A 21,566-nucleotide genomic window follows, 5' to 3' on the forward strand; every position below is an offset into this window, starting at 1 on the left:
GACGTCATTTGCATCTGACGTTTGCCTTTTCCCGCCTCCGCGTTACCGCGCAGCGATTGGACACGCATCGGCCAATAGATACTTGAATCGTAATTTAAAATGCGATTATTCTCAATGGCTTTGATGTTCTTGTAATGTAAATGAACGCGACTTTTGCATTGCGATTTTATATTGTTATTGGCATTATTTATGTTAAAATACTGCAGTATTCTGTAGGTTTATGTTGATGAATATTTTGCGCCGTAAAATTCAGACTAAGAATAATTAAGACAAGGTCGACTCTAAAGTCGAAACAATTGTTATACTTATACCTACCTACCTACGTACAAACAATTTAAAACAATAAATAAGTAGGATGCAAATTAAAATAATACAAAACGAAGGCCTTTTATTTTAAACATTATTGGAATTATATTTTCTTCAAAATGAGTTCGTCTAAGGCTAGGGCCTAGGAATATAAAAATAACAGACGATGCAGTTTTAATTTTCATCAAAATGGGATGGGATGGGACTAAAGACTTCTTTCAGAGTTGTTCCATAACATAGTCTTAGCACGGAATACCTATATAATATGGTTTTAGATTTCGCCCATGGTGCCTAATATAACGATAATAATCGGCGGAATAAATCGACGATAATAATAAAAATACCTAGGTACCTATAGGTATTACCTACCTAGTTCTAGGAAATCTAGCTAGGTAGAAAAATAATTGTGGTTATTGTTTCTCATCTCTTGTTTATGATAAGCTTATAAAATTCACACGTCCCTACAAAAATCGTGGCATTAGGTTACGAAGTAACTATTCTCTAATCTGTGCATTAGGTACCTAACTCAGATTGGTACAGATGTTTTTACGCAAAATTAAAAAAAAAGCATAAAACATTGCTACCTAGGGCGTATTCAGAAAGAAAGCTTGAAACTTATAAGCGCTTATCGGCGCTTGTCAATGCTCAAACCAGCTTGTCAAAACCAGCATTGACAAGCTTGTCAAAACCAGCATTGACAAGCACCGATAAGCGCTTATAAGTTTCAAGCTTTCTTTCTGAATACACCCATAGGTATCTAAAATTAAAATTCTAGATTACCTCTTGCTCATGCTTTAGCTGCACAGATCTAAGTAGATCTGTGTTTAGCTGTAGGTATCCTATTATATTATTAATATTTATTTATGCGTTCATTTTAATAATTAATCACAACGCAACAGCTAGAGAAACAATTTTGTGTCAAATTTTGCCAATTTCTCGCCCTCTCCCTTTCGTTACCTGGAAAATAGGGCTACAAACTTATTAACGAAGGTTTTATAGTCATTATTTTTGTAATGCACTCATATTTAGTGTTAAAGTTATATTTTTTTACACGTAAGTAGTTAGGAACTCAGAAACAGTTTGTGGCTAAAAGATTTTTGAATGTAAGTATAAAAAACTCAAAGAAAACTTGGAAATACTTAGGTACCTAGGTACTTAGTACAGAAGTCATGTATCTAGTTAGGAATTATTTTTGAAAAACATTGAAACTTTTTATAAAATCAATATTAATTAAACATTAGGTACCTAAGTACCTAGGTATGTTCTTCTGTCTATTCAAAACATTCGAATAGCAGATTATATATTTTTCTGTAAATGTGTAAATCCCTTAATAAGTCTAACTAAACTTAAACAAATTCAAAATGAATTATAAAACTAAAATACTTAATATCTCCATCATTCAAATTCAGGACGACTAAGCTAAAATAATAGCACGTACCTAATCGTTCCAGAGTGTTCCACGTTTGATTTGCCACGTGGCGCTATAATGAACGGGGCGTGAATGACAATCTTTATTTTCTGTTTTTTTTTTTTTTATATATATTTGGCGCGTGTAGGCAACGGCTGTTCGCTAATTGAACCACTCATTATGATTTAACTATTCTGTTTTAATTGGTGTGAATTGTGAAATGTGTAAGTACCTACGGTCTACGCCTATTTAATGGGATTATAATGATCCTATAGGTTTGGTTTTTTTAATGTTAAGAAATCTTATTGGATTGTCTTATTATGTTACCTATTAATAATGATTAGATAGGTATACCTACTTATGACAATACTTATTTTTTAATGGTTGATGACCAAATTTACCATTACCTGTGCCATTACCAAATACCAGCGCAGCGCATGATGGTCCTGGGAAACAAAATGAAATTAATGAAACGAAAATTGCGATATATTTATGTTATTGTGCCCTTTAATTATTTATTTTGAATCAAAGTGTATACCAACCATTCTGGATATAGATGTAGAATTAGTTGCAGATATTAGGATGAGTGAAAATCGGATTGAAAATGAAATCAAGATCGAATCCATTTCAATGGCAAAGCTTGATTACTAAATTGTTATTCCTTAGAGAAATGTGTTTTAAAATTTCATAACATCAAACTATCTGATACTTTGTGCGACATCTAGTATTTATTTTCAGCAACTATAATGTAATATTGCGCCACCTAGTGATGGTTTTTGTTACCATCTAAATCTGATTCGACTGTAAGTAAGTACGTGTGATAACGAATGGATGGCGTTGAAATAAGCTTAGTATTTGTCCCATTTTTGAAACAGTTCAAATTCTTGTTTTTTTACTCAATTCTGTTTATTTATACTAATATTATAAAGCTGAAGAGTTTGTTTGTTTGAACGCGCTAATCTCGGGTACGATCTGATTTGAAAAATTCTTTCGCTGTTAGATAGCTAATTTATCAAGGCTATAGACATATCATCACTCTACGACCAACAGGAGGAGAATTAATATAATATTTTTTGTTTAGACTTAAATTTTAAAGGAGCTATATAAATTATTTAGAAATAAAACTCATAATAAAAAAAATCCTTTACTTTTACAAAATAAACTCCTTATTCTGTTTTCTTATATTATTTATGTTTTAGTGCATTTAATATTTTTTTGTACAATCTGCAGATTTTCTAGTCATTTTAAAATTGTTTTTTCATTCTGACAAAAAAGTATAACGGTTACATCAATTTATGTATAAATATTTTGTGTAATTTGTGTATTAATGTATTTTTATACAGTTACAGAAATATAACATTTTTACAGTAAATGAGCAGTAGTATCAGTTTAAATTGTTCATCATTCTCAATTATTATTTGCATCTTTGTTAGAGCTAGCTTGATGGTTTACAAATTGAATTGAGAGCTTTAGAGCTAGCGAACAAGGGCAACCTTTTGTCTCCGCAACTATTTTGTCTCTCCCATCAACTCTATAGGAAGTTGCGTCGCTAAGTACGCGCACTTTATTACTAGCCCATAGAGTTGATGGGAGAGACAAAATAGTAACGGAGACAAAAGTTGCTCTTGCGCACTATCTCTAAAACTCTCAATTCAATCAGTAAACCATCAAAATCAATTCATAATTTTCGCATCATATTATAGAAGCAAATAAGCAGATCAAGGATTTGTAATAATAACACATTTGTAATAACAAATCCTTGATATCTTTACGTCTTTCCAATATAACATAGACATTCCATGAATTTTTTTTCTTTATTATTCTTAAACAAATTTAAATGTAACTTAAACCTAACTTAGAAAGCTAGCTTCTTCATAAGTAAATACATATGCTGGTCGACTTCAAAGCCATGTAAGTTATTAGCGTCCCCTTGCAACCTCATGAGTAGGCCTCCAAAGGACACAAACGCTGATAGCCTTGCTGACGGTTCCATACCACCTTCATCGCCGTCTATCCTGAAAAGAAATAATAGAAGTTTTCATCTATACCAATATTATAAAGCTGAAGAGTTTGTTTGTGTGAATGCGCTAATCTCGGGAACTATTGGTCCGATTTGAAAAATTCTTTCGGTGTTAGATAGCTCATTTATCGAGGAAGGCTATAGGGTATATATCATCACGCTACGACCAACAGGAGTGGAGCCATGGGGGTGAAACCGCGCGGAGCAGCTAGTGATATTATACATTTGAGACTGTTTGTCTTTCTTTCATGCCACAATGGAGTGTTTGGCATGATTTTAGTTTCTGGAGATAGTAGAGGCTAGAAAGTCATAAAGGCTACTTTTTATGTTTGTAAAACATCTCATACTACTTTTGTTTTTGTGATTGATTATTCCATAACTATGTACGTGAAGACACAGGTGGAATAAGCATACCAAAAAAGGAGTGAATGGACACTGCTGTCAATAGAAATTTCAAATATTTTAATATTGTATCGAAAGTTCTGTAAAACTGAATATTAATCACTAGTCAATAGTTTTGAGTTGAAGTCAACTGTCAAAAGTCCCTAGGCAAACACTGTTTATTTACTTAATATTCACTTGTGTAGCTCAGTGATTTATTTATAAAATTACTAGATTTCCGCCCGCGGCTTCGCCCGCGTTTGCAAAGGAAAACCCGCATAGTTCCCGTTCCCGTGGGATTTCGGGGATAAAAACTATCCTATGTGTTAATCCAAGTTACCCTCTATATGTGTGCTAAATTTCATTGTAATCGGTTCAGTAGTTTATACGTGAAAGAGTAACAAACATCCATACATCCATACAAACTTTCGCCTTTATAATATTTGTAGGATAACATGTGAACTAACCACAGATCACAGAAACTAACCTATAAACCTTCCCATACATCACATATTCAAAACTATCAGCCCTATTTCCCTCCGTTTCTAAAGGATTCCATTCACCACCATCCGGATATCCGTTCTCCCTCAACGTCGTAGCCAACACCAAGCGAAACTTATCACCCAGGTCCATGGGATATATCCAAGAATTTATATCCAAAATAAGGTCCATTTTAAACGATTCAGATTCACAGTGCAATCTGCTGACTCGATCGAATTTTTTCCCTTCCGGGTCCATGTCTTTAACGTTGAATATATCTTCGAATAGCACTCCTGCCATGGTGAGTGAATATTATAAATAGTAATGATAATATTAATACAAAAAATATAACGATGCCGATTGATTACAAGATTGTTTTCATATTTGACACAGACATATTTCATATTTGACAACTGAAAACTGAAATGACAGCCCTCGTACAGATAAAGGTACTATGTAGTATTGGCACATACAGATGTATTATAATACGTTTATTCAAAAACTATTTATTTCTCTAGATAACTTGTAATTTAAATATAATTTTGGTATATTTATACAATTTAAAGGATTTAGGACAGAACAATGAATATTTTAATAATGAATATTAATTACATGAACTATACAATTATGTTTTAATTTATCGTAACGAAATATTCTGATTGAAATAAAATTTCGTAAGTTTGATAAAAATGTTAACTGCATAACCGATATTTTAAAACTTTTGTTTAACTTAGAAAAGAATTAAGATTTTTTAATATAGCAATGTAAATGACGCGCAAAGCGCATGCTTGGAAGCTGGCGCCCATGATGTTTTGTTAAATGTCAACTGTCACGCAAGCTACCTAACTCTAACCTCGCGTGTTTTGCACGTGTTGATTGAAAACATTTTATTTTTAACTAATAATCATTATCAAGTTAGTGAACTTGGAAAACACTAAGACGCAATAGCATAAAAGTGAAAAAATAAAACAGATTAATTAAAAACTATCATCATGACGGAAGTTTTACAACCCGGTACCGAGGTATTTTCTGAAAAGAAAAAGAAGAAAAACAAGGATGCTGTATCTTTGGGCACATTCCAGAAGATGAGCGAGTTCAAAATCGAGCCATCTGAAAGCGTATCGAAACTAGACACAGCGTATTGGCCCTTGTTATTGAAAAACTTCGATCGCCTCAACGTGCGTTCAAATCACTATACACCTCTACCGTTTGGACATTCACCATTAAAACGTCCGATATCAGAATACGTGAAGACAGGCTTTATCAACGTGGACAAACCTAGCAACCCTAGTTCCCACGAAGTCGTATCATGGATCAAGAGAATATTGAAGGTGGAAAAAACAGGTCATTCAGGAACCTTGGATCCGAAGGTCACAGGCTGTCTCATTGTTTGCATAGACAGAGCGACACGACTGGTCAAATCGCAGCAGAACGCTGGTAAAGAATATGTTGCTGTTTTTAACCTGCACTCTGCTGTAGAAAGCATTAAGAATGTCACACAAGGTTTGGAGAAGCTGCGCGGTGCGTTATTCCAGCGACCTCCCCTCATATCTGCTGTGAAACGTCAGCTCCGTGTACGTACAGTGTACGACAGCAAATTGTTGGACTTCGACCAGGAGCGCAACATTGGAGTTTTCTGGGTAAGCTGTGAGGCTGGTTCCTATATTCGTACTATGTGCGTACACTTGGGTTTGATGCTCGGTGTGGGCGGTCAGATGATCGAGCTGCGTCGTGTACGTTCAGGCATACAAGGGGAGAAGGAGGGCATGGTCACCATGCACGATATACTTGACGCTCAGTGGGCGTACGAAAATCACAAAGACGAAACATACCTGCGTCGTGTTATCAGTCCCCTCGAAGGTCTTCTGGTAGCTCATAAGAGAATCTTCATCAAGGACAGCGCCGTGAACGCAGTCTGTTATGGTGCTAAGGTGTTATTACCTGGTGTTTTGAGGTATGAAGACGGTATAGAAATGGACCAAGAGATAGTCATTGTGACCACTAAAGGAGAAGCAGTTGCACTTGCCATAGCATTAATGACGACGTCAACCATGGCATCATGCGATCATGGTGTAGCAGCTAAACTCAAACGTGTGATCATGGAACGAGACACATATCCGAGAAAATGGGGCTTAGGACCAAAAGCGTCACAAAAGAAAACACTCATACAGCAAGGGAAACTCGACAAATTCGGCAAACCAAACGAGAACACGCCTAAAGAGTGGTTAAACAGCTACGTAGACTACAAACCGAAGGCGGACGAAAATGGCTCAGCAGAAGCTGACGAAAGCAGCAGAAAGAGGACAGCGAGCGCATCAAATGCTGACAATCCAGATGACTCTATGAACGCTAAAGCGGAGAAGAAGAAAAAGAAGAAGAAGAAGGATTTAGATAGTACAGTGGACGCTGATACAACGGTAGAAGCGGCTGACACATCTGAAGTGGCCGACGACTCCGTTCGAAAAGAAAAGAAAAAGAAGAAGAAGAAGGACAAACAACAGGACAGGGAGGAGGAGTGAATAGCATAAGGCAATGTAGTCAATAAGAAATTTTATTTTTTTGTATGATCTATAATAAGACTATGTGCATCTATCTTTAAGATGACATGTGCTTTATGGTAAATATGTTGTTATGTTTGTGCATTGGTACCTATGGAATCATTGATTATGTCATACAGGTTTATAGGATTTAAGACAAGATAAATTGTAAATCTATAAAAACAACAAGATTATTATGAGAATAAACATTATTGTGTAAAGTAAGAAGTTCTTTGTAAACTTATTTTTCTCACTGTTACAATGATCATCTTTTCAATTTGTTTATATTATGTTTAACTAGCTTACCCTCCGCGGCTTCGCCCGCTTTGTCTAAAATCTAATAAATTATATACTAAAACCTTCCTCTTGAATCACGCTATCTATTAAAAAAAACCGCATCAAAATCCGTTGCGTAGTTTTAAAGATTTAAGCATACAAAGGGACAGAGAAAGCGACTTTGTTTTATACTATCATGATACTATGTAGTGATTTGTCACATAAATGACGTTATATTTTTTCGTGTTTTAAAAACATCTTTAATGTAAAGCACATATCAAAAAACACATTAATCTAGTTATTTTCTTTAAATTGTTACGGGTTATGTTTGCATTTTGAAAGTTATCAAAGTCCATATTTCATCTCATAATAATGTACTATTTTTTTCTTACAAGTTTTTTTAATTGCGCAAATTGAAATCGGAAGTTTTTAAAAAATTTATACATACCTTACATTTTTAAACTAAGTTTAATATTAATTACAATAAAATCAATACATAGTAGATTATTCAGAAATCTTGAAGCTCATTTTCTCATTAATATTATATAGGTCCTACATAAAATAAATACCTATTGACTTAGCTGTAAGTACTTTAGGTTAAGAAAATTGTTTTATTCATTAAGACTGTTGTTTATCAACATTAAAATTTACAAACTTAAATTTGTGTTTTTATTTTAAAATACAGCTGGGCCGTATTATGACCTCTTATTTCCGTATGACCTCATATTTTCAGACTAACTGGCAAATTAATATTATCAACGCAATAATCAGCGATGGTCAATTAATAATTATATTATAATCATCTTAGATACTTATATTATGAAGCTGAAGAGTTTGTTTGTTTGTTTGAACGCGCTAATCTCGGGAACTACTGGTCCGATTTGAAGAATTCTTTCGGTGTTAGATAGCCCATTTATCGAGGAAAGTTATCTAATATATAAAAATCAATGCCACTTTTCGTTGTAATTCCATAACTCGAGAACGGCTGAACCGATTTCGATAATTCTTTTTTTATTATATTCCTTGAAGTACGAGGATGGTTCTTATGTAGAGAAAACGTTAATATGTACCACGGGCGAAGCCGGGGCGGACCGCTAGTAGGCTATAAATATATCATCACTCTAAAACCAATAGGAGCGGAGCAATGCGGGTGAAGTGGTATAATATGAATTTGTTGTCAGTTGAATTCACGGCGTAAACTGTCAGGCTGTGCTGTCTGGAAATAAGGACGGCCGTACAGGGACCGCTTCAACTTTCAAGCAGTCGAGACCGAGCGACGGCTTGAAGCCGCGACATTAAATTCACTGCCGTACACATGACTGCTCAGTGCTCGAGCCGTCGCGACCGTTTCAAGCAGTCAACTGCATGACGAAATTCCACCGTGCCGTCGACGGCTCTCGAGTTGGCGAGCGGTCGTGATACATACTATGACTGCTCGAGCTGTTGACTGCACAGAGCGAGTAATATGTTGACTGCGCTAGGCCGTCGACATCTCCCTCCCTCCTTGAAAATCGACTAGACTAGTCAACAACCGACTGCTCGAGCACGAAATCTATCGTCAAAGTAAGTCAGTATCGTCGAGCATTTGTTTGTGAATTTACAAGCACCCCTGCCGTACGTAAAAGGAACCTATTTTTTTGTACAATATGACGATATACGAGATTATGTACTTTGACTTCTAGTCTATCTTCTTCGAGACTTACTAGTCATTGTAGATTCATAATCATAAAATACATATTATTTGGTGCAGGATTAGTCTCAGTTTGAACCATAAAACATAATAATATTATAATATACTCTGGTTTGAACATAGTAAAAAGAGAGAAGTATGTTATCTTCGAACGAAGGTATATCTCGCCGTTTGTATGTGGTGTATCTACGCGGTTTGTAGGGCGGGTGCTTGGCTACGCGTTCCTGAAAGTACACACGCACACAACGCCGCTCGGTTCCTATTCTGAGACCGGTCTCCTGAGGGCCGCGCTATTGCTGTGCGCGGTTGGTGTTTATTTACACAGTTATTTCAAAGGGTTGTCAACCCTGCGCTTGCCCTGCGCCTCGCGAGTTTAGGTATCGTGCGCTCCTAAACGCCGCGGCCGGGAGTTGGCCTACTTCTTTCTTTATACTATGGCACACCCCGGACACTCCATACAAAATTATAGTTTTGACAGTCACACTGTAGAGACTGCAAAATATGTGTGTGTAAACTCTTTATGGTTGGCACATTTGTGACTAGCGTAAAAAAAATTCGCGTTTTTCTGATGAAATACATCCGTAAACAGCACAATATCTAACCATTTTCTACGAAAAACGATAATCACAAATCCAAAATAATAAAATTGCTTTAAGTCAATTTGATTAATGTTGTCAATCTTCGTTGCGTTTCGTCTAAAGACGTCGTTGGTATCGTCCTTGCGGGGAAATGGGTACCATAAAGGTGCTTCTAAACGGGCAACATTTTTCTGCAATTTGTAGCTGCACTATTGGCAACTTATTGCCCGGCCATCACAAAAATATTTTATTGCCACGATGGCCGAGCAATCTATGGCCGAACCATGTGTTGCAATATGTCTGCAATAGTATGGCGCATGATGCAGACTCCTAAACGGGCCACACAAACCGGCAACAATGGCTGACGAAATCATACTCGTCGCAGCAGCCTATATGTATATTTTTATAGGTTTCGTTGCTGGTTATGCCAAATTTTTCATCCAGCCATCCAGCTTTTTTTGCGATTCTGTCTTTGTAAATTCCGCTTTTCGTATCCCATAACTCAGGATGTAAATGAATTTAATTGATAAAATCAAACACCATCTCGTTAGTCCATGTATTAGTCATTTATATTAACTCAATTTAATTCACTTTATCCGAAAACCAAAACAAAACAACATGATAACTGCACAGAATATAGCAATTAGTCATGGCACGGCACAGCTGCACTCACAGCCAACTTCACGTCGTGTAGAAAAGGATGCACTATATCATAACAATAGAGAGCGACTGAAACAACAATAAAACTGGCTGGGCAACATTGCAGTTAAATCGACAGCTCAGCGATCGTCCAGCAACCTATCAAAACAATATCGGCCATTCGCTGCAATGCCTGCAAATCCTGCAATATCAAACATGTTTCCGGGACATTGCTGCAATATTGCGTAGTGTGGCTGGAATTGCTCGCAATGTTTCCGGCCACTGTGTTGCAGCCACATATTGCAGGAAAATATAGCCCATTTAGAAGCACCTTAACATGTCTGATCGTGCGGGGTGAGGTAAGTGTTTAATTTTGGCGGGAGGCGGAGAGTGTCCGTTCTGTAGCGTTTAGCTACTATTATGTATTCTGTGACTATGGTTTAACTCTACCCTCCATAGTTTGATCAAACTTTACAGCGCGTCTATATATCCTCCTCCTCCAGATATCTACAGATGTATAAAAGTAGTTAGGAAGACACCTATTTATGTTGTTTTTACGGATTTTCTGAATGATTTTTTTATTTTATTTTAATTAAAAGCAACCGCTGTCCGATTTACTTACTCTGTGGTATCAAGTGTCAACAGTAACCAAGAAGCTTATATCCTCTAATACACTGGAGATTGCACTATGACCATTAACTTGAAACAAGAAACTATGACATTCAATGACGTCAGTCATGTTTTTTGTCTCTTTCTGTCGAGTGACCACGCTGGTTTGTAAATTCAGGATTTTTCAAAATAGAAAAAACTAAAAATCATGGTCTATAAATAATAACGACATATATTTTTAACAGTATTTATATTATAATATTATGGTCATACTTTATAGGTAGGTACATACAATTTTAATTGGTATAGAATGATAGTTATAAATAACTTTTGGCTACAAAGCTTGGATATGAACCGATATATAGCATTAACATCCTTTGTAAATAGAGGAACGTTGTGTTTTGCATCAGATGCTGTTTACCAAATTGTAAGCTACTCAGATCTTCTTTTTAAACGCGTTGCTTCGACGGGTCAATTTCAAGCCAAAATCATCAAAGAAAAACTGTTTATAGCAGCCTTGCACAAATTTCAGCTAACTTTACAAAGTTTATTTTTCAAAAGGTATGTTTTTCTGGGTCGTAATCCTCATTAACCTTGATGGGCACATATATTTCTTTTTATTTTACTTTTTGGAAAGCTGAAATACGTAAAACAAAAAAATATGAGGTAAGTTAAAAAAGTACATATAAATTTCAATTTAAAAACGAACAATCTTATAACTACATGTGAGCGCAATACCGATGTCGTGTGTTGTTTCATTAATAGTAACAATCTTTAAAATAGTGTTCTAAATTTTCATCATAATATTGTTATTACAATATTATATTCTCTTCGCTATCCAAAAAAACTTGTCATCATGGTTACCTTACTTGTTAAATTTGTTTATTGAAAACTTGTTGAAAAATGATAAAGTATTAGAGAAATAACAAATTTAACATGACTGCTTACTAAAATGATGCTAAATTAGACAATTTTTGCCTTTGAAATTATTCTAAACAGGTAAATGCATGAGTATTGAGGAATATTGTAAATAACGTAAATATACACTTGCCTGTGAAATTTTATGCCAGAATTTGGTGTCCAAACACTTCTGCAATTTTGCACAATACAATGCATTCTTTATATTCGGAAAATATTCATTAAATAAGCAACAATATTAACTTAAATATTCGAAGCGGCGCAATTTTTTTTGACACTTATGCCATATTGTCAAAGTGAGAGTTGCTACAATTTTATTATGGTAACTACCCATAATCAGGGAGTATCGCTTTTTAATAATTGGTTAAGATACTTATTTTATTTAGCATAAATAATAATTGTCTCATCCAACAATGCTTCTGAATGACGTTGTTGGCAATTTATCAACATACTCATGTACAAAAACTAACTTTTTGCACAGAATATTACAGCATACATAGTAGCCTTGGGAAAACTTCGTATTAACAGTGGCAATACCAAGTTAGGTGTGAAAGTGATAAAAAACATGAACTGGGCAATATTTTCTTGTTACACGTCAAATGTTCATACCGAAATCTCCAGTGTATTAGATATAAGCTTCTTGACAGTAACTAATGCATAACCTGTGGTGTCTGGTGTCAACTGTCAACATCAACAAAACAGAAACACCAATAATTACACCATTACACCATGCTCCGTAAAGTTTGCTGTTTTTAAGTATTATTTGAAGATAAACTTATAGTTAATAACTCCAAATTTGATGATTAATATGTGATTTTTTTACTTTACTTCTGTAAAGTTTAAATCGAAGTATTATGTCGCCTCATTCGCAACTTTTTAACCGGGATTACTTTATGCGTGACGATGTGTGTCGATTTTGTTGGAGTAAAAATTCTTTCAATTCATTACACAGTGAATTAAGTGAAAGCGAAATAAATATATCTGAGAAAATCAAAGATTGTTTGGAAATTGATTTATCGTTAACGGAAAATCCGAACAAACTATGCCAGTTGTGTTTTAATAAAGTTGTAATGTTTTACGATTTTAAAAAATTCTGCCAGGAGTCCGATCAAAGACTTCGAGAAATAATCAACGAAGAACATTCAGATTCGAAATTTGAACTAGGCATACGCGTAAAAGATTTCGCGAAGGAATTTGACGATAGTAAGGATTTTTTAGAAAATTTAACGGATTCGATAGAAGAAAATGATGATCTTATCGACGATGTAGTTTACGAATACGTGGTAGATAATAAAATTACAAAACGTACAAAGAAAAGATCGCCAACATACTGTAATATATGTTGCTTAGAATTATACAATGAGGAAGATTTGAAGAAGCATAAATCCGAAAACCATGGTATAGAAAATGGTTTTTATAAGTGTTTTGGTTGCGAAAAGACGTTCAAGAATTTAAAACTACGGCTCGGCCATGAAATTAACTTTTGTAAAGGTTTGAAAAATGGTTATAAGTGTGTTATTTGTTCTAAATATCTGCCAACTAGAAGAGCTTTTGAACAACATAGAAGGGACCATAGGAGGAATATTGTTAAGGAGATACCACAGGATATTTTTAAATGTGTTCATTGTGACAAGTTTTTTGATAATAGGGATATATTGAAAGTTCATTTAAAGGAACATGTGAAGAAACGGTACATATGTGAGGTAAACTATTATTTGTAGGTTTTTATTCTATAATATTATGTATTTTGAATACTTCATTCTTTCATGAGTGGGGATGTTGGAGGCTCTATCCTATTACTAACCCTTCCGATTCCATTCCTTTATACTCATCAACATTTTTTTGCTTATACTTTATCTTTTACTAGCTTACCGACCGCGGCTTCGCCCGCTTTGTCTAAAACCTAATAAATTATATACTAAAACCTTCCTCTTGAATCACTCTATTTAAAAAAAAACGCATCAAAATCCGTTGCGTAGTTTTAAAGATTTAAACCTTCGCACGTCCTACGCACGTTATTTGCGCGTAACTAAATCTGTATTTTATAGTAGGACGCGTGAGAGACAAACAAAGGGATATAGGGACAGAGAAAGCGACTTTGTTTTATACTATGTAGTTAGGGCTTTCACATTTCTACAATAATAATTAATGTTCTTGGGTGGTGGTAATTGCTGATGATAATGGATAATCAGCTTGGTTGCCCATTCTAAGCCCATCCGTCCTCAAGGCGTCCTCTATCTTGTATTCCTTAATTTAGTCTCCAAGTGAAACAAATGAAGTAGAAATAGTTATTCATGCAAAATTTTAAGTAAATCCATGATGTACTTTTTAAGCCCCCTTTGCTTTAGGCGGACCTATTTTTGGCTTCAATATCACCCCAAGTATTCTTTAAAAATATTCTTTATATTACAGACATGTGGCCGTGTTTTCACAAGACAGGACTATTTGCATAAACACATGAACACACACACGGGAGTGAAACAGTACGCCTGTACGTATTGCGACTTTAGAGCGAATCAGAAGACTGCGTTGACTATACACATACGGTAATATAACATAATTACTAATATTATAAATGCGAAAGATAAGGGCGACCGTTCACACACCCCTTCAAGCAGTTGACCGACGGCTTGAAGCCGCGACCGCGCGGTGAACTATGGACATTCATTCACTGCCGTACAAGGACTGCTCGAGTCGTCTCAACCTCTTCATGCCGTCAACTGCGCGGTTTGTAGCGACTGCTCGAGCAGTCAAGGACCGACCGATCGAGCAGTCCGTGTACGTTAACTGCTCGAGCTGTATGTACGGCCGCTCTAAGATGGATGTGTGGATATTACTTTTTACACAAAATAGGTAATTGTATATCTATGCAATTAGGTTAGTCTGAATTAACGTGATATTGTTGCTAATAAATAATTATAAGTTGCTTACAATTTGCACAATCGTTCAATGTTTTTATAGTACAAAATAACCATAAAAATTTATTTAAATTTGCACACTTATTATTTACTAGAGGTCCGCCCCTGCTTCGCCCGTGGTACATATTTCGCAATAAAAGATAGCCTATGTCCTTTCTCGGGTATCAAAATATCTCCATACCAAATTTCATGCAAATTGTTTCAGTAGTTTAGGCGTGATTGAGTAACAGACAGACAGACTTACTTTCGCATTTATAATATTAGTATGGATTAGTTCCTGACGATTACTAGTAGCAGAGCGCAATAATCATTATTTATGTGGCAGAGCGCACCGCTCATGGATGAATGAATGAATGAAAAATTGAATAAAATGAATAATAGATAAATATAAATAATTATGTCACAAATAATAAATGTTGCTCATGTTTCATTTTCAAACTTATATACATGTCCTCATTAAAATATACCGTTTTCATGTGACGCTGCGATGCTCCTCGGGAACAAATTGTTGTTATTTGATATTTTATTGAGGACAATGTCGATAATAATTCTCCGCCAAATCTGCGCACGCTCTAAGTAAAAGAATATGGACCAATAATGCTAATTTTAATTGCAGAAAGCACACCGGCGAACGGCCATACAGCTGTGACGTATGTCCGCAAAAATGCACATCTAGTTCAAATTTGAGGGTACACAAGCAAAAACATTTAGGAGTCAAACAGTTTGAGGTAAGAATCTAATATTAATCTAATATTTATTATTTACTGGCCGTACAAAAACAAGTATTTCTATAGAGAATGTGTTATTCTGGTATATAAGCTACATCCCTGCTAGATATCATCAAAATCTATTACGTGGTTTTTGAGTGAAAGAGGAACTAACATACATACATCCACTAGCCACCTTTAATTCATTTATTTATTGCAGTTATAAGTATGATAGTAATTTTACTTATATCATTTGATGCCCAGAATAAAATATTTATCGTATAAATATAAGAAAGTAAAGCAATGTCATTGGCATAACATTGAGTGTCCTACATTCTTCTAAATTCTAATATTATGAATGCTAAAGTTTGTAAAAATGTATTTGTTACTCTTTCATGCAAAAACTATTGGTGGTATTTTGATACCATCAATGGTTTTTACTTTTTGTATGGAAGAGCTTGATGATATTTTCCCATCATGTAGCTTATGTACTTACCGGAATGAAACATAATCTAGCACACAATATGGGGTTTGACGAAATCACTCGCGTCCGTAGGTTATACCACCTAATTAGGGTGCTTTTTCACCAATAATGTGCGAGAATGTATAGCGAGGAATGTGATTCTAAATAACCAATCATATCGCTTCTTTTAGTTTGAAGTTTGCAGCGATACTATTGGTTATTTACAAACACATTCCTCGCATATTATTGGTGAAAAAGCACCCTTAGGCCTTCCCTACACGTGTCCCCCGGGTGGTGCTAAACGAGTGACAAGCCGGAGGGCTATAAGCATGATTCACAATACACCATGCCGAAGCTGGGAAATAAACAATTTTCATACAAAAGTATACAATAATATTTAATCGAGCCAACAACAATATTGTAAAAATTAATGATTTTTAACGGATTTTAAATGCGATTTATTCATTATATTATTTTCCCGACGTTTCGCATTCTTTGCAGCGAGCGTGGTTATGGGGACACTTAGTCTCCCCATGACCACGCGTGCTTAAATCGCGTTAAATCAAGTAAATAATATATAATACTTGTGTAAAATCAAACACTAGAAAATAACAATATTGTATACTTTTTGTATGAAGTGATTTATGCCTGACCGTGGCTCGGACGGTACATGGCGTTGAAATTTCCATGGATATTGTTTCATTTGTCTCCCAGCTCCGGCATGGTGTAACGTGAATCATCCTTAAAACTCCTAGGTGATGGTATGTGCGCAGCATCATCTAGTACCTGGATTGGGGCCAAATAGTCCAAAATGAAGCCCTACTTCTGCCTAATTGGCCCCAACTCAGGATACCGACTGACGGGTTTAATCCTACAGGCGTACTGCAAACTTGAGAGGAAGGGAGATAAAATGGAAGCAAAGTTAAAAGAGAATTTACCCCAGGAGGGTACCACGAATAGTGGAGAATCCCTCCCTGAGTCTAACTCAGGCTGCCCCTCGTATTCTGGGGGGGGCGAAACCTTGCTTCACAACGCAAATGTCGAGGTGGTTGGTTCCCAGGCCTCTTTGTTCAAAACTACTGGGCTGATTAATATAAGTGCTAGGCCTGCTCGGAAACGCAAGAGTCGAAAAGCTAGAATTGCTATTGCGAATCGTATACAGGGTGCTTTGGGCAAAGTGACGCGACCGTCGGGGAAACCAACTGGATTGTGTGGTCGAACTATGGCTGAGATGCTTAAAGCAAATAATGGCTGCCCTAAGAGACAAGATAGTTCGGTGTGCGCAACTCCACCGGGCAACACAGAAGCCTCAGCTGATCTGAACAGTATGAGTTGCGTATTAAATCAATCAAAACAACAGAATTCAGTGCAAAGTGCGGTTGTGTCGAAGTCGCGACCAGCCGGTGAACTAACGACCACGAACAAAGGGACCTCATATGGCGTGGGACCGATGGAACTGGTCGAAAGGAATCCGGTAGTGGGTGTGACAGAGATGCAACAGTGCTCCTGCCATACAAATTTGATCTCTACGTCATTGTCTGATGAGGTGACCCTCGATTCTATGGAGAAATCTGTAGAACCTGAGTCGTGTTGCCCGCAGTCAGTTGATGATATGTCTGGTTGGAACATCATACCACAACAGAGTCGTAAAGCAAATAAAACAGTCGGGAAACAGGAGTGCGACCTGCTAGGGAATCAAGCCTCTGACTCGAAAGATAGAAAAAGACAAAACAGAAAGAGAAAACGACAACTTTTAACCACGCATCGTGGTACATTGCACTCCGAATCGGAGATAATTACTGATATGACAGAAAAATCATCATTACAGACAGATACATGTGAACCTACAAGTTCTAAACGCTTACGTATCGATGATACACTTTCAACTCAAGATGCGAATGAAAAGCCTTGCCCTAATGAGTCAAAAACCGTTCAAAGCACGAACTACGCGGAGGCAGTTAAGGACGACCTTATTGTGGCTATAACTGCAGACGGATCTATGGTTCATCTTACTCAGGAACAATCTGACCACATTCTAAATTCGCTCCAACCATTGTTACAACAAGAAGCAATGAACTATAGAGAAGGTGATAAACGCGTCCTCTTCAGGGGCAAACCCACGTTTTCGGGAGGCGTCCTCAAAATGTGGTGCGATGATACACATACCCTAGATTGGTTAAAAACAGCCGTAAAGAAGGTGGAACTGCCTTGTGGTGGCAAAATTTGTGTGCGAAAATTGGCAGACGTGGGAAAAACAGTGCGTTGTGGTATTCTATTGCCTGGAGTATGGGAAGACATAAAGGCTGTCGGCCTACAACTTCATTATCATAATGCCTGGGCTCAAGTAGACCGTTGGTTGCTACTCCGGGCTGATGTTCAAGAGTCGGATACGTTCCTTATCGTAAACATACCGCAGGATTTGGTAGCGACGATAATGGAACACAAGAGATGCCTAGGATTCTTCTTTGGCTCAGTATATATAAAGTTTCAAGGGCCGAAAGGCAAATTTATAGAATTGCCGCCCAAGTGGGACAAACGAGAGGAAAATGTACCCACGTCTGCCGATATAGACCCGAATACAGTTACGGAGAGTGATTAAGTAACTTAACCAACAATATAAATAAAAAATATAAAAAAAATACAAAAATAACATATTTTATACCATTACATATGCAGGATTTTGCATATCCATACCCTGAAAAAACTTCAGTCGAAAACAGCGGCTCTTACAAGTTGCTAAACTTTATAAAAGGACCTGGGCTGGTTTGGCTATGCCTGAGTCTATAGTTTTTGATAAGACAAATTTAATTTAAGGATAATCAATCAGACGAACTGATGTTAAATGCACCCGCCCCATACTATACGAAGGTACATAAGGTTTTAAATTTATTTATAAATATTGAAGTTTGTTTATAATTTTTGAAATTTGTAGTGACAAAACTTATATAATATGTAGAATGTAGATAGATATTATATAAAAAATTATTTAATTTATTAACTTCACTTTTAAACATATGTGCTGATTTTTTAATTCATGTATTTTGCTTTTCAATTTCAATCTTATGTAAAAACAACATTGTAAATATTTAGGGGATAAAATTTAAGTAAATTGCACAGAAAGCTTTAATATTATCATCATTAATATAAGTATATGTACACAACTAGATTCATAATTAAACGTTCGTCAGAAAACACCCGAGTGTTCTGAATGAAATTAGCACCTTATTTCGTGGCAGTAATGTTTGAAGTCGTTTATTAGAAAACTCTGCTTATAACACGCGTAGGCAGAGTTAGTCAGACAATTTTTGAGCGTGATAGATAGTCTAAAGGCTGGCGCAGATATAGCGGTACGCAGCGCTGAGCATTTTTAATTGTCAAACTATTATCAATGTTGTCCGCATTCAAATAATATTCAAAATCAAATTACAATTTATTAACCGAAGCGTCACATGCAAAAGGTAGCGCGATGCGATTTTGAACATTATCTTAATGAGGACAATGTCGATAATAGTTTGACAATGAAAAATGCACTGCGTTGCGCTCCACCATATCTGCGCCGGCCAAAAATACCAAAAATAGTCTTACCACAAAAAAACTTTAGACAGGGTTTAACTTTAAGCGCGGGTTCTCTATAATCTGGTTTTGTCGCATTTCACATAGACAACTATTAAAATGACAAATCCCTGGTTTAAAGTTAGTTTAAATAGTTTTGTGGTAAGACCAGTTTTGGAAATGTAACTTTAAAATAAAATTTATCTATTTTCAGTGTAAAGCATGCGACAAGAAATTCGCATATAAATACAGTTTGCTAGAACACATGGCGTCTACACACGTGCAAGCGACGGAACACGCGTGCGAGTGTGGAGCCACCTTTACAAGGCCCGGCGCGTTACGGCGACATAGAGTTACTAAACATGAAAAGATAAATAAATGATGTTTGAATGATCTGAGTTGTCTTTTACTTGTGAAAGCTTTGTGTTCATTTTCTTTACATAAGCATAACTACATAAATTAAAATGTAATGCCTTATTAGGACGCAATTTTGCTTTTTCATTCTTACTTAAAAAAGGTAAAAACTACTATAAAAACAAATTAAACTACAGTTAATAAATTTAACGATATCAAAAAATATGAAACGAATAAATTATTGAACTCGTGCCATTTAAAATTTTTTAAAAAGACGTCTATTGTTAAGTAGTTATTTTTGAGAAAAGCGCCATCTATTGTTGAGTAGTTATTTTTGAGAAAAGCTCCATCTATTGTTGAATAGTTATTTTTGAGAAAAGCGCCATCTATAGTTAAATAGTTATTTTTGAGAAAAGCGCCATCTATTGTTGAATAATTATTTAGGAAGAAAGCGCCATCTATTGTTGAGTAGTTATTTTAACAAAAGCGCTATATCTGATGATCTATTGTTGAATTAGTTTTTGACAAAAACGCCATCTATTGTTGACTAGTAGACACGAACAATACACTAGTAATCAACAACAAAAGAAGTCTCTAAGACGTACTATGTGATGCTAATCACATGGATATCTATGTACTAATATGGGCCAATTTTTCAATCCGTAGAACTTACCCGTCCCGTAGACGGATACGTTTTAACCAAGGATTGAAAATCAGCCATAAATCGTTTATAAGTATATATACTAGAGTGAATTTAAAAAGAGTGGCGCCACTGTAGCATGTCTATCAATTCTTTTAACTACACTCAATAATAAATTTTATTCAACTTATTCCACGATTTACAGTCTTGTCGTGCCAATTCATAACATATTTAACAATAAAGGAACTATCATTTTAATTTTAAACGACCCTTTGAGTACCTTTTAGACTGGCAAAAAATATAATACAAAGAGTGTTGCTGTTGTTTGTTGTAGCTGAAAATAAGCGATTGTCGAGCGTACTATTACCATAATATGTTTTTTTTTTCAGTTTCCCTTTTTTGTATTCCATATTATGTATAATTCCAAATGATTTATTCATTACTAGTTTTGCTCACGTAGAGGTCTCATTTGAATGAATAGCAGTAGCTTAGTTTATGCGTATTAAGACAAACAGGCAGATAATTTAAAATTCATATAAAATTTAAACCTATAATAATTATTGGTTAAACTAATTAATTTTTAATAAAGAGTACGTGTTTATCTAATAATTGTTGTGTATTGATGTATTGCCTGTTACAAGTAACATGTACCTAAATGTAACTGAAAATTATTGATTTGCAAATAGGTTTAAGGATTTTACATAACGTAAATGTTCAGTAGCATTTACGTTAATCGGGTCAGTAGTCAGTACCCGATTTGGCTGAAATATGGTAAAATTTAATTTAGGACTGAAATATTAGGCAGTTAGTATTTGATGGTATTTGTCACCTAAATATTTAGCCATACATGGAGCAATTAATTCGTAAGGAAATAGAGGAAGGAAGATATTATTTCCTTACTCTACAAAAATTTATTTTTACTTATAAGAATTGAAGAGGAATAAAATAAAACAAAAACCAACGTTTATCATCTTTATTACCATTCCCTTAGCTAAGTACAGACATCTACACAATCATGTATAATCTAAAAAATATTGTCACAACAGGAACTTCGCAAGATTAACTAATTTAAACCTTAAAAATATTCATG

General features: G+C 35.5%; 3 protein-coding genes across 3 annotated transcripts; 2 read left to right on the forward strand and 1 right to left on the reverse strand.

Annotated features, from left to right (window-relative positions):
* Nucleotides 1-3,073: 3,073 nt before the first annotated feature.
* Nucleotides 3,074-5,003, reverse strand: LOC123702135 (DNA-directed RNA polymerases I, II, and III subunit RPABC3). The gene is made up of 2 exons (XM_045649794.1): nt 4,603-5,003; nt 3,074-3,729 (listed from the first exon to the last, which is right to left on the reverse strand). The coding sequence occupies exons 1-2, from the start codon at nt 4,893-4,895 to the stop codon at nt 3,570-3,572; spliced, it is 453 nt and encodes a 150-aa protein (XP_045505750.1). The 5' UTR covers nt 4,896-5,003; the 3' UTR covers nt 3,074-3,569.
* A 402-nt stretch (nt 5,004-5,405) lies between these two features.
* Nucleotides 5,406-7,357, forward strand: LOC123702127 (H/ACA ribonucleoprotein complex subunit 4). The gene has a single exon (XM_045649784.1). It carries the CDS (start codon nt 5,588-5,590, stop codon nt 7,112-7,114), a length of 1,527 nt encoding a protein of 508 aa, XP_045505740.1. The 5' UTR covers nt 5,406-5,587; the 3' UTR covers nt 7,115-7,357.
* An 8,628-nt stretch (nt 7,358-15,985) lies between these two features.
* LOC123702125 lies at nt 15,986-19,877 on the forward strand. Its single transcript, XM_045649780.1, has 2 exons — nt 15,986-18,798; nt 19,697-19,877. Exon 1 carries the CDS (start codon nt 16,742-16,744, stop codon nt 18,527-18,529), a length of 1,788 nt encoding a protein of 595 aa, XP_045505736.1. The 5' UTR covers nt 15,986-16,741; the 3' UTR covers nt 18,530-18,798; nt 19,697-19,877.
* The last annotated feature ends 1,689 nt before the right edge of the window (nt 19,878-21,566 follow it).

The sequence above is a fragment of the Colias croceus genome, chromosome 23 (genome assembly GCF_905220415.1).
Source record: "Colias croceus chromosome 23, ilColCroc2.1".
Classification (NCBI taxonomy): domain Eukaryota; kingdom Metazoa; phylum Arthropoda; class Insecta; order Lepidoptera; family Pieridae; genus Colias; species Colias croceus.

Coding starts and splice junctions, on each gene's coding strand:
- LOC123702125 (XM_045649780.1), top strand. CDS start 16,742: ATGAAGCCCTACTTCTGCCTAATTGGCCCCAACTCAGGATACCGACTG.
- LOC123702127 (XM_045649784.1), top strand. CDS start 5,588: ATGACGGAAGTTTTACAACCCGGTACCGAGGTATTTTCTGAAAAGAAA.
- LOC123702135 (XM_045649794.1), bottom strand. CDS start 4,895: ATGGCAGGAGTGCTATTCGAAGATATATTCAACGTTAAAGACATGGAC. Junction 3,730..4,602: donor ATGTATGGGAAGGTTTATAG/GTTAGTTTCTGT, acceptor ATTTCTTTTCAG/GATAGACGGCGATGAAGGTG.